At 39.2% G+C, this 14,466-nt stretch overlaps 1 protein-coding gene across 2 annotated transcripts in view; it reads left to right on the top strand.

Moving 5' to 3' along the window:
• The window catches only part of PCYT1B (phosphate cytidylyltransferase 1B, choline), a 1,205,847-nt gene that overhangs the window by 736,544 nt on the left and 454,837 nt on the right, over nucleotides 1-14,466 (top strand). For both annotated transcript variants that reach the window (XM_044072303.1, XM_044072302.1), the window contains exon 4: nucleotides 1,093-1,244. In XM_044072303.1, the coding sequence (XP_043928238.1) occupies nucleotides 1,093-1,244 (152 nt within the window). The remainder of the gene's footprint in view (nucleotides 1-1,092; nucleotides 1,245-14,466) is intronic.

Here is a 14,466-nt window from a genome sequence, read left to right as displayed (position 1 = left end):
TTTAGCAATAGGCTTAATGCAGGGCCTAAGGAGTGCCCCCGGGATCGCCCTAGCCTTTCTTGGGAACATGAAAAGGCATTCCTTATTTTTGATCTAGTAAGAGATACTTTTCAAACAATGTCAGAGAATCACCTAAAAGGAAACTAGGATATGCATTTGCAGTGCAGACAAGTTAGGAGAAACACGTGAATAATAGTATGCAAAATCTCTGATGGTCCCTTGCAGGCTGCATTAATAAGATGGCCTTTCTTAGAGGCTATATCCTTGAATGAAAAACATTTTAGAAGGACTGAGGTAGTGACATCCTTTACAGAATCTGCATCTTATCCTATAGGGAACATTATGAATTTAAAAAGTGATAACAGTGAGTAGATTAAAGTCATCATTGGCAGCAGTGATACACTCACCATTTTATGTATGGACAGTGGCAGACATTATTTAGTCTGTAGGAAACATCTGTAAACAAAGGAAACCAAATAAATTTAAGGATAATAATGGTGGCAATTACTGAGAACACCGAACCCTGCTAGCTTATCTTCACAGCTGCCAGAATAGTGTGGCAGCTGTTGTATCGTTTTGACAGCTTCCTGAGATCAGAGAAACACCAGGTTTTGAAAATACACATTCATAGGTGATTTGAAGGAAGCATCATCTCAAACCCGTGGCAGAAGTATTCAGGCTCAGCAGATTTCCAGGGCAGTATGTATTCTCAGAACTGTCATTTTTGTGCCTTCTGTAGTGGCTGAGAAACAGAAATCCATAATTCTCATTGCTCCAAGGAAGAAGACACCAGAAGAATGCGCCAACACTTCCCACTATGAATTCTATTTTTGCCTACATGTCTTTGGGGCTCAAATATAGGTGGCAATATGTTGGTCAAACTTCCTTCACTGTGTAATATGGATTCAGACCAAAAATGCAATTTAATGTATACAGTTAATCTTGACAACATAATTCATTTGCCAGTTATTTTCTTTTGATTTTGCAAGTCAAGTTATCAAAGTATCAAAAAAGCAGTGCAGTGAAAAGTGATACTTTGTCAACGTAATCCTTTGAATAACATCACTGTGCTATATGTATCTTTGTTTTCAGTTTGCAGTGATGATTTGACTCATAAATACAAGGGCTTTACTGTGATGGATGAAAATGAAAGATATGAGGCTCTCCGTCACTGCCGTTATGTAGATGAAGTCATCAGGGATGCTCCTTGGACGCTTACCCCAGAGTTCTTGGAAAAACATAAGGTATGTGCTTATCACTGAAACAAGAAAACAAGTGGACTAATGCATGTAAAAAAAATAGATGCCTAAGGTCTTAATCTCATCCATTATTTTAAATTCAGGACTGTATTATCTATTTACTTCTACCAGCTTCCTGTTATATATTTAGAAAGACATACGGGAGCTTGGTGCTGCTATTATCTGATGCCACTGAGCAATGTTTAACATTATTTTTGAATATTGAGGGCTATAAATTAAGTAGTTTTAAGAAGTTTTCATGGTCTGAGGAGAACAGCACAGGACTGGATTAAAATACTATTGCATAAGATAACAGTAGGAAAGTAACATGAAAACAGCTTCCGTTCAAGGTCATTTGTTAAAGAGAAGATGAAGCACAGATCAGCTATAGCCTGCTTCTGTCAGTTTAAATCTTTCTACATGGAAAAAGTTTGGAATGGTTTCTCCAGAAGAAATGTTTTGTTTGAATTTATCTAATTTTCATCTAATCTCTTACTAAGCCCAGGGTCACATTCTACTCTTTGGAGAGTATCTGCTATCTGATTTAGGAGAACAACTAAACTTCCTGTGGTTCCCTGAGCTAAGGGTTGTTTTCATTTGTTCTAAAAATAATGATATTTAAAATCATACTTAGAAAGCATCCCTGTGTACATCAAATATTACTGAACTAGTGACCTATATTAAATGCTCCCTTTTAGGTTTATAGATTCATAGGTGATTACTAGGCTAATGACCCCAAGGGCCCTTTTAAGCTTAGCCTTGCTTTCCAAATGTCTGGTTGTCTGAGTCTGGTTGTCAAGACAATAACAGTTGACCAGCTTTTGGGTCACTGTGAACCTCATGATTATGTTTTCAACAATCACTGCACTGAGCTTATATCTGTTCAAGTTACTCATGACTGTGTCTTACTGCTGGTTGAAAATGCTGTTTTGTGAGGATTCATGTTGTTCCTACAGTAGCAAGTGTTTTAGTTGCCCATGGAAATGCTTTGACTAACCAAAGATATTTCTGGATTTTTCTGTTGCTCTTATTTTCTTGTCTGAACCTTCCCTGACAATACAGATACAGTATATGACTCTTTTGTCATTTTATCTCTGAGAATTTCACACTGTTTTGCTCATGTCATCCCTCTGCACAAAGGTGGGTCATCTACAGACCCTGGAAAGCACAGGCCTATGAGCCTCACCAGTCTTATATTCAAAACCATGGAAAGAATTATCATGGAGATGATCAACAGAGATATAGTAAGCCTCCAGACACTGGACCCAACCAGTTTGGTTTCGTCAAGGGCAGATCATGCCTACTCAACTGGTGGACTTTTTTGAGAAGGTCACCAAAGCAATGGATGAGGGAAAATCGTTTACACTGCCTACCTTGACCTGGCCAAGGCATTTGACACAATACCCCACTCAGGCATTGTTGACAAACTCAAGAGGTTAGGAACAAACATGTATGTCACCTGGTGCATAGCCAACTGCCTCACAGACAGGACCCAGGAAGTTAGAACTGGGGAGTCCACCTCTACAAAGAGGCCAGTCACAAGTAGAGTCCCCTCAAGGATCATTCATTGGACTGCTCCTTTTTGGCATTTACTTTTCAGAAGTTAACATTATCAGTGGTCTCTGGCTGACTAAATTTGCAGATGATTGCAAATTAGGAGCTGTCATTGAATGACACAAATGTTCTCCAGAAGGGGCTGACACAGACAAACAACTGGTGTCAGAGCCATGGACTAAAACTAAATGCCAAGAAATGCATAATAGCATCCTTTGGGAAGTCATCCATCCCTGGTAACTATCATATTGACAGCACACCCCTTAGAGCTGACCCAGTAGTCAGGGACTTAGGGACACACGTAGAAAGTAATCTAGCCTTTGACCATTACGTGTCTACAGTGGTGAGGAAATCATTCCATGTTGTGCTACTTATAAACAAAGGCATGGCATCTAAGTCCAAGGAAGTCATTATTCCACTGTATTTGGCATTCATCAGACCTATCATTGAGTGCAATGCCCCCTTTGGTATGTACCTAAGTAGGCATATCCAACAGTTGGAACATCCACAGAGGTTCCTCACTAAAAGACTACAGGGCATAAGTAAAATGTCCTATGCAGACCGCCTCAAGGCCCGATTCCTCTATTCTGTTTCCTACAGGCTTTTGAGGGGACATCTATGCCTGGCATACAGGGCATTGTTAGACCCCACTCTGATGGACCTTCTGCATATCCACAAAACAAACAGCACCAGAATTACCCATTCTAAAGGCTTAAACCTTGCCTGTGATATAAATAGGACCTGCTGGAGAGATAGGTATGTATCCCAGGAATTACTCCCTCTATGAAACAAGCTCCCCATCCATGTGAAGCAGAGTTCCTCCATAACCAAATTCAGGTGCACTTGGACAATTGGATGGGAAACTGGAAATTCATCCTTGGTTTGGCACCTATGTCTCTAATGGTCACAGGTAACCTGTGAGTGATTCATCTCCCAGGCCCATGCTTACACTTATCGAGGGCATCAGAACTTGTCTGAGATTTGGGATGCATGGTTAGGCTTAAAAGGGCCTTTGTGGCTATTAGCCTAGTAAACACCTATGAACCTGTGTTTTCTGGAGAGTATTACTTGGCATGGCTTGAGTTTCACTACCAAACATTTAATATTCAGATATTCTGGCACTGGCTTTTTATTTTTTGAAAAAGAATTACACAGCACTGGTGAAGGAATGTTGTCAGACCAGTTTGCTTTCTTTTCTTTTCTTTAAGTAATCACAGAAATATTGAGTTAATCACATGCATGATACACAGCAACAGCAGTATTACTGATTTTTGTGACTTGTAAAACACTTCAAGTATTTGGGAATGTTTTCATAACATAAACTGACATTTGCTGAGACAATGCTGAAATGATGGTGACATTGGCCTTATCTGGCATTTATCTTTGACATTTTCACTTGGGGGTAATTTTATATAACACATCTAGAAGACCAGCATGTATGTCACAGAAATGCTTTTTGCATTCTTTTTATGGTATCATGATAATCAGACTCTTTAAAATAAGTTTTTTATCTAGTATGAACAATTACTAGTAGATATTAAAAATGGATGTGGAGCAGTCCTGCAGTAAATCAAGGCAATACACTATGACAGTTGGGGTTTACATACTGGAACATTCCTAAAACTGGAACCAATACTAAAATGACTAAATTCCAGAATAACTGACAAGCATTCTCTCCAAAAGTCTCACACTGGCAACTCAACATCATAAAAACTGCACTACCAATCAATCTGTGGACCAGTGATCTGCTGTGGCAACCCCTAATGGGGGAAGCCAAAAGACATTGCTACAGATAGTAGGAAGTAAGGGTGTAAAGACAGAGGCATTAGTTCAATGGTTATTTAATTTAAAGAAATAATATCATATTGTTAATATCACTTCCTATTAAAAACAATTTATTTTATGTAGAGCTAACCTTGATGTCATTCCTAATATCATCGGCAAGTTTCAGGAATCTCTTTCACCATTGCTTATATATTACATAGTGATTTTTACAAGTAGGACAAGCAATGCTATTCAATAAACACCACTTTAAAATCAATATGGTTTAGTTTTGTCAGTAAAGTTGAGAAAAATATGTGTAGTAGCTTCTTGGTGGGTTATATTCCTCAGTTGTTGAGCCAGCATACCTTCAGACTGTTCTGTATTATCTTTATGGCCTTTTTAGAACTTGAAGGTACTTTTTGCAACATCACATCTATTTTCACTATCCACATAACAAAGAAAGTTTTAGTGAGATCTGTATGCTTTTAAAAGGGTTAATTGTTGAATATCTGCTGAAATTCAATGTTGTATAGATGGTAATAGTGATGGCAGTGAGGTAGGGTATGGTGTTAGGTGACAATCAGAAAGATGTGAATCATAATGTGATTGCATATATAATTGCTGTCAGACAAATGTTTGTCCTGTATCTTGTAGGGCTGTTTATATGGTTCAGCAGCATGCTTCCTTGTTGCTGTCCTTGAAAAATTACTTATGAAGGTGCTGCTGTGCTGTACTTACTGTACTGAAACCAAAGTCTTCTTAAGACACAAAGTCTTGCTGGCTGTTTACTGTTGAATCAGAATCTGGTTATTACACAGAGGTTTGCATGACTGCATCTGCAGTCTGTTTAAGGCACTGAGCCTTGAAGTTGCACACTGATAAAGAAATATACTTTGCAGCACAATACTATTATACTGTAAGCACAGTTACTAATAAATAACTTATTCTTATAATAAACAACACACACTACTGTGACAACTTGTAGCATAGGTGTTCAAAGTTTTACTTCCCTATCAGCATAGATGATTATTCTCCTACACAATACCTCAGAACAAGTGTGTTCCTACAAATATCTCTAACAGCTGAATTTTTACAGTCTATTTATATTGTTCTTCTCATGCACTTTAGATCCTGTTTTTCTTCTTGGTATCTTTTTTGGGCTTTGTACAGAAACATCTGTTCTGCTGATGCTTTACTTTCCAAACTTGTTTTTTAAGGAAATATTTTGTGAGAAAGCAAGTACAAATTGTTTTTTTCTGTTGACTATGTCCATTCATCTGCAAAGACTGTATTTGACTGCACCTTGTAAAGCTTATGCTCCTTACACAATAACTACTCTGTATCATTATGCAATATTATTTTTCACAGCCTAAAACACCTCAAATTTTCATCACTAGACTGTATTGTTCTGAAATGTTTCCTGAATGTTTGAAATGAAATGCTTGTATCTTTTTATATTTGTATAATTATCATTAGTAATCTATTGTATGTACCTAGTTTGTTTGTTTTCCCAGGACTCCATTGAAAATGGGCTCATTTTGGCCCAATGGACTATCCTGGTAAACCAACTGCAAATAAAATAAAATAAATAAATAAAATAAAATCTGTGAGGAATTATGTCAAACTTTTTTAATATTGTGACAAACGTGTTTTTAAGGAAATATCTTGTAGAAAAGCATGTACTACTGATTTTATAAAAAGCCATGTCCAAACTTCTTTGCTGATACTGTGGGAGAACATGTTTTTTGAAGAAACAGGTTGTAAAAGAGCAAGTATTGCTGAATTTATAAAAAGTATGTCTATTAATAGATTCAGTCAGAGCTATGTCACATAGTATGGTTGCTCATTACATATTGCTAAGCTCTATTCCTACATTTAAGCAAGCTTTATTGTATGCCTTATTTATTTTGCATTTTTATAGCAGAATTGATTTTAACCTTTATTCATTGTTTAGCACACTCTAACAGTCCCCCCTTTTTCTTTTAAACCAGGAAGAAAATTCTTCATTGTTTGGTAATACATATTCATTATGGCAATTGACAATAGTAACTTGTTGATTAACTCTTGTTAAGCAAACTTTAATACTTGTGAGAAATATGCAAGCAAGCACTACAATAACAGTAATAGCAAGTAAATATTTCTAAGCATATTTACCACAAATGTAATATAACACATCTGACACTGTTATTTAATATACTGCCATTTAGTTGTCCCATAGTAGGAGTTTTATCGTGTACAACCATAACATTTTTATTTGTTTTACTTCACCAACATGTAATGTTGGTTTTTGCACTTATTTCTATCGTTCTGTGAAAAATGAAATACCACTGTGTCACTTAATATTAACTGACCATTGACTGGTATTAGAATAGGAAAACTATGAAAAAATACCCCACATACTGGTATGTGGTTATGAAAGTTTATCATTTCAGTTGTTTGAATACAATTACTATTACCCACTGGGACGGTTCCATTTTGTTGAAAACATGTGATTCCCTGTACTATAGCAGATAACTGTACTCTTGCTTTACATAATAGCAGTGGTGGTGCAAGCGTTGTTACCTCACAGCAAGAGGTTCTCCCGTTTGATTCTCGGCTGGAGTGCAGGGAGTGCCTTCTGTGTGGAGTTTGCATGTTTTCCCCATGGATCGAGTGATGTTCCGAAAGACATGCGTGAATGGGTGTGCCTTTGTTGAAGGTTGGGCATCGAGCTGGCACCTCTGCACTGTGAAAATCTACTGCCAATCATTAGTGGACCAGAGTGCCGCTGTGGCGGCCCCTAACCGGGAAAAGCCGAAAGACAACAACAACATTTATAAATTGGTCTCTTGTCTCATTTATTAATACCCTCCAAATATTAACAGTATTTAGGGGAACTGGCACAAGAGGCATAACCTCTGTTATTTTAGGTATTAAACTACATTCCCAGCAATTAGAACTATTCATACTTTTTGCATACCAACATTGTCTTGCCAAAAATGTATTAAAAGATGGTGACCATTCTTGCTCATTTTTCCACATCTCTTTACTCTCTCTCTCTCATGTAACTTCACAGTTTGATTAACAGGTTGTAAGTACAATGTAATGCTAAGTAATACAATAATAGTTAGTATGATAGCTATTACCAATTAAAAAAAAACATCCTTTAAATAGAAATTCCATTGCTGAATCATTTTGCCTTTGGTCAGCCGAAACTGGATTTCCAAAAGGATGCACTTTAAACCATGTCAATTTCATTATGTTTTTCTCTGTGGGAAGCCTACAAGAGAATACACTTAATCAGATTTAGGTTCATAGGTAGGTTCTAGGCTATTGGCCCTGGGACCTGTATAAGTCTAGCCAAAAAGGTTTCCTGGGTTTCTCCACCCAAGAAAATTATTTTCCTGTGCCCCTGTCAAGCAGTGCCACAGAAGTGATCCCTGGGGTGAATTTTCTATTTCCCTTCCCCGTCATCAAGATTTGGTTAATATGAATGGGTAGTTTGTTCCAGAGTATGGGAAGTCTCTGGGACAGGAATCTAACCCTCCAGCATGTTCTGTTTATTGTGGTGACAAGGTTTAGTTCCCTGGAGTGTGTGGTTTGAAGAGATTGGGATTTCTTTAAGTGTAGCATGTCCAACAGCTCTGGGTTTGACATAGCTTTGTATGCTAGGCAGAGATCGCCTCTGAGTAGGTGATATGCGATGGAGTAGAACTGGAGTTTTTTGAGACGGTCTGCATATGGCATCTGTTTGAGGCCGATAATCCTCTTAGTGAGGTATTTCTATGGCCTTTCCAATTGTTGTAGGTGTCTTGTGAGATACATGCCAAAGGAGGCATTGTACTGTATAATGGTTCTGATGAGGGATGAGTAGAGAGGAACAATGACCTTTTTTCTAGAGGAGAACCCTTTTGTGATGAGGTGTACCACATAGAAGGATTTCCTGACTACTGTGGCGATGTGGTTATCAAAGAAGAGACTACTGTCCACCTGTGTCCCAAGGTCTCTTATCACAATTTCAGTGTTTAGTGAGCTACCGTCTATGTGGTAGTTCATGGGTACTGAGTTTTTCCCAAAGGGGATGACAATGCACTTCTTGGCATTGAGCTTGAGGTCTTGACTTTGACACCAAGCATCTGTCTCTGTGAGGCTCTTTTGTAGAATGTCTACATCATTAGGTGATTCTATTATGGTTCCCAGTTTGCAGTCATCTGTAAACTTTGTTAGCCAAAGACTTTCTGTGTTGGCCTGCACTTCAGAGAAGTAGATGCCGAACAGGAGGGGCCCAGGACCAAACCCTGTGGTACTCCACTTGCCACTGGTCTGAAGTCGGACTTGGAGTTGGCTACTGTTACTGTGTGGGTTCTGTCAGTGAGCCAGTTGGCCACCCATCTTGTGACATAGGGATTTATGCCCAGTTTAGTGAGTTTATCTATAATTCCAGAGTGGGGGATGGTATTGAAAGCCTTGGCTTGGTCAAGATAGGCTGTGTGCACTACCTTGCCTTTGTCTATGGCTCTAATGACTGCTTCAAAAAAGTCATTCAGGTTTAGTAGACATGATCTACCTTTTACAAACCCAAACTGAGTGGATTCCATGGTTTGGAGGTTACCTGTGTCTTTATTTATAATCTCTAAGATGATACGTTCTATGGCTTTGCAGACCAGGCTCATCAGGCTAATGGGGCGGTAGTTTCCGAGGTCCATGGTGGCACCCCTTTTGTGGAGTGGGATAATCGTCACTGTGCACCATTCAGTAGGCACATAGCCTGAGGTGAGGCTATGATTGAACATGGTACTTATGTGGGGTGCCAGTTCGTTCTGTAGTTCGTGCAGTACACAGCCTGGGATGTTGTCTGGTCCCATGGATGCTGTGTTCTTGGCTTTGAAGAGTGCGGTCTTTATTTGTTCATCCATGATTACAAGGGCTTTGCATTCTTCCGGTATTAAGACGGGCCCTTTGGAGGGTGAGAGGGGGGTAAAGTTAGCACTGAACCTATCTGCCAGGATGTTGGCAGTATTGGTTGGTTCTGTATATTTAGTGCCATTGTGCTGTAACTCAGAGCAGATTTGAGTGTTGCCATTAATAGATTCTTGACATAGCTGTAGAATGCTTTGTGGTTGTCTTGGGAATCAGTGGCGATTTTATTTTCATAACTGGCTTTGGAGGATTTTGTGAGGGATCTCAGCTTCTTGCTGAGGCTGACCAGGGAGTTCCTCAAATCTTGGGATTTTACTCTTTTTTGCAACAGTTTCTTCCTTCTGTTGTAGAGTTTGTTTATGGCAGGGAACCACCAGATTGGCTTCCTTTTTTTTGGAGTATAGCGTCTTGGTTCTGTTGGGGATGGCACGATCCATGCACTCGTGTATGTGCTTATACAGTGCATTTGTGTAAGATTCAGCAGTCGTACCTCTATTTTCCGTTTGCATGGGTGTCGTGAAGTTTGCCACTTCTGTCTTAAGATGCATGAAGTTGGCTTTGGAGTAGTTTTTGACGGTGGTTTCCTTAATGGGGGGTGGGGGTGGGATATGGATCTCTAGGATTATTAGCTTGTAGTTGGATCTGACCAGCAAGAAGTTGACCTCTGGTGTCGAGCACCGGTTACCCATATTGGTAATGACCAGGTGCAGGATATTGCTGCCCCTGGTGTGGGTGTGGACAAGCTGATCCAAGGCATTGGAATTTATGAATTCCAGAAAACGTTGAGCAAATGAGTTGGTACATGAGTAGTTTTCCCAGTTGATGGTAGGGTAGTTGAAATCGCCCATAATTAAGGTATTGGGTTGTACCTTAATATTTTCCAGTATCTTAAGAAATGAAGAGTGAGAATCCTGGGGCATGGCATGGTGGGGGATCTGTAACAAGCTACAACCTGGATTGCAGTCTTGCCCAATGTTAGTTGCACTTGGATAATTTCGGAAGCATTATGTTGAGCAACTAGCCTGTAGGTGTGGATATCCTTAATGAATATGGACATGCCTCCACGGTTAGTGTTTCGGTCCAGGTTTGGTGGCCGAAAGGTGTGGTATGAATTATAGCCTGGTAATGCAGGGGTGCTCTCTGGAGCCTTGAGCCAGGTCTCTGTTTCTGCACAGATGTCAATGTTCTCCATTTTAAGGAGTGCTTCGAGTGACTGCATTTTGAGGTTTAGACTTCTAGCATTGAGTAGCAATTTCCTCAGAGTTTGCTTGCTTGTGCCTGTTACGGTGGTGAATTTAGCATTTGAACCTTGCCTAAAAAAGGCACTGGAGGAGTGGCAAGAGCCTTAGCCAGTATCCGGAATCCCAGGGATGACAGGTGCAGGCCACCTCTGGCAAAGCATCTTGGTCTGTCGACCATGTCGTCCCAAGCAGACAGATACTGGATCCCCTTAGAATGACACCAGAAGCTTAGCCAATTGTTGAAGTCAATCATTTTATCCTTGTACTGTGGTATCATACTGGGTGATGGCAGGATGCTACTCAGGGATAGGGTCATACCCTCCTGGGCTACAAGATCTGAGAGCTCCTCCATGTCTCTTTTCATGTAGTCCAGGGAGGTACGTCTCAGGTCATTCACACCAACATGGACAATGACAGAGTCTTATTTGTACTTGTTGTAGCTTGACCTGAGTCTGTGCATTATGTGGCGGATCCTGGCACCCAGCAGGCAGCTGACAGTAACTTTCTCCTTGTTTAGCCTGGGTGAGTGGGACATCAGTGTGCCTGACTATAGAATCACCTATTTACATTGCTCACTAGTTTTAATAACTCTTAACTGATCTTTATGCACCAGCATTGTTTTGTTTTTCTTTTTTCCTTTGATTTTATACACTAACAGTCCAGTTTGTTCCGCTACTTCAAAAGGGCCTTGCCAGTTGCTATCCCATGGACCTTCCATTTGGAACATTTTTACCAATGCTTTTGTTCTGCAGGGAAGGTTTCCTTCAGGTGGGAAAATGAGGTCTTTTCTCCATAGGTGGAATGCTTACTCTCTTACATTGTAATCAGATATTTCTGTAAGCCTTTTTAACCATTGCTGATGTTTACTGATTTCTAACATAGGCCTATCATTAGGTATATCCAGATCAAATGGTAGTTGTACAGGCATTTTGTGACCTGTCATTACTTGATATGGTGAAATACCCATTTTGCTATTTGGTGTTGCCCGAATACCCATTAAAATGCCAGGCAAATGCTGTACCCAAGTATTGATTTTTTCCAAGCATGCGCTTTTTAGACGTTCTTTTAATGTCTTATTCATGCGCTCTACTATGCCATTGCATTGTGGATGGTATAGTACACGAAATCTTTGCTGTATGCCCAACAAATTACACATTTGCTTAATGAGATTACTAACAAACTGTGGACCATTATCTGTTTCTATGACACGTGGCCATCCCCAATGACAGAAAATATTTTTCCATAAGGCTTCTGCTGTTGCCTTTGCTGTCAAGGTTTTGGTAAGAATTGCTTCTATCCATTTTGAAAAGATGTCCACTACTACTAGTAGGTATCTGTAACCTCCCTTTGTTGTTGGCAAAGGACCTGCATAATCTGTCTGGACTGTGTACCATGGCCCATCTGCTGCCTGTACCTGATGCAACTGAGGCTTTTAGCATTTACCTGCAAACAGATTAGATATTCTTCTACAATCAGCCTACAGACATTTTTTTTAAATTTGGGTTCCAGTATTTTTCTTTTACAAGTGCCCATAGCTTATCAGCTCTTACATGTCCCAGTATTTGGTGATTTAATTTGACCAACTGACATGCTAACTGATATAGCACATAAGGCAACCGTAACCCTTTTGTAGTGGGATATACATAGTATTCCTTTGGCGGTACTCCTGCAGTCATGCATTGGTCTGTTTCTTCTTTTAAACCTTGCTTTCTTTGAATATTTATGACATCTTCTTTAATTGATTGTTGGTCTACCTCTTTTAGGGTACAAACTTCTGTTTTTAAGGCACTAACTTCTGTATCAATGTTACTGCTGCTTATTTTGCTAATGAGTCAATCAATGCATTTAACCTGAAAGTTTCACTTGTTGGTTTTTGGTGTACGTTAACTTTTAAAATGCTGTACTGTCCTTGTTGATTTGACATTGTTATGACTTTATGTATGTCTTTTAATACTTTGGCATGGTGTAATGGTTTGCCTACACTGTCTACAAATTCTCACCTTACCCAGGTGTCAATATGCAATCTTAAAGAATTTACTACATAAGCACTGTCTGAGAAAATGTTAACAGGATTATAATACCTTAGCACGTTCAGTACTGCCTCCAATTCAGCTCTTTGAGCTGACATATGCCTTGGTAACTTGATTAGTTCGGGAGAACCCATCTGTGGATTTTCCGGAGCTACAGCAAATCCTGTCCAGTATTTGTCTTTGTCAAATTACCGTGCTTCATCTACAAAGATGGATGGTTTAAAATGGTCAAAATGAGATGCCAGAAATTGCACATCTGGTGACATTATTTTTTCTAGGCAGTTATGCTGTTTTCCTTAATATCCCATATGATTTGACAAATAATATTTGTCCTCTGTCTGAATTATGACAGTTTTCATTCTGAACAGTGCCATCCATTTTGCAAAGACTGTCTGACTAATACCATCTGTGATTTTATTCATTTCAAAATTATCTACTAGAGCTTTTACTGGTTAGTGTGGTGTTTGTACTATAATACTGGAAAATACAGTCAGATACTCAGTTTGCTTGATACTCCAGTAAATGGCCAATTACTGCTGTATGCAAGGGTGGTAGCCCAATTCCATTGGGGGTCATCTTTCTACTACAGAAAGTAACTGGACATAATGTTTTTTCCATTCCATTATCACCACCATGTGGCCATTCCTGTAATAACATCATAGATAATGTTTTCTTCCCTGCTGCTTCCTGTAGCACAAATGGCAATTTTGGTGTGGTTGCTATTAATTCTGTAGCTTGTGCTAATTTTACTTTGATTTGTGAAAATGCCTCATCCTCATGGGGTCCCACTCTAAAAAGGTGGAGCTGTTCTGTTCTTGTAACATTTTGTAAAGAGGAGCAGCCACAGCTGTATAATCCTCTATAAAGTCCCTATTGTAATTCATGATTCCCATGAATTTATGTAGATCTGCTATAGTCAATGGCTTTTCCATTTGTAAAATGCCTTGCATACGCATAGGGCACGGAGACCTTCCTGATGGTTTTATAATAGTACCTATAAACTTAACTTCTTGAGACATAAACTGAATCTTTTCACTTTTAACCTTAAACCCTGCCTGCTGTAGAGTATGAAAAACTTTTTTAGGAAGCCGTACATGCTCTTCTACTGTCTCAGACTGGATTAATATGTCATCAGTGCAATGTAACACTGAACCATCCTTTTCTAGATGTTGCAGGATGGATCCTACTGTCTGGTGAAAAATAACTGGACTGTTTTGAAATCCTTGAGTTAATCTTGTCATGACATATTGCTGTTTTTTAAATGTAAAGGCAAATCATAGCCAGTCTTTTTTCCTGAGTGGTACTGCAAAAAAAGCCATTTGCTAAATCTATTACTGTAAACCACTTACTTTGTGGCTTAATATGTGCAAACAACTCTGGAACTCCTGGAGCTAAATGTGCTCTAGGAGTTGTGTATTGATTAACCTTCCATAAATTAATAACAAGACAATAACTACCAGCTTTTTCTTGACTGGCCAGATTGGTTAATTTGTGGGAATGTTACCTTTTTGTATAATTCCTTCCTTTTCCCATTCTGCAATACATTTTTCCATATGTTCTTCTGCCTCCCTAGGAATGGGATATTGATTTTGAAATGGAGGTATATAATCCTGATCACTACCCACCCCTGCTGGCATTTCTAGTTTTCCACAATCACTGGGACTCTTGGACCACAGGTTTGGGAATTGCTGTTGTAAATGCTGCCACACATCCTCACTGTCTGTATTCACATATCCTGTA

Source organism: Protopterus annectens, chromosome 5.part0, assembly GCF_019279795.1.
Source record: "Protopterus annectens isolate FY-2018-M chromosome 5.part0, PAN1.0, whole genome shotgun sequence".
Taxonomy (NCBI): Eukaryota; Metazoa; Chordata; order Ceratodontiformes; family Protopteridae; genus Protopterus; species Protopterus annectens.
Note: the sequence above shows the minus strand (reverse complement) of the source record. Positions and strands in the feature narration are given on the sequence as shown.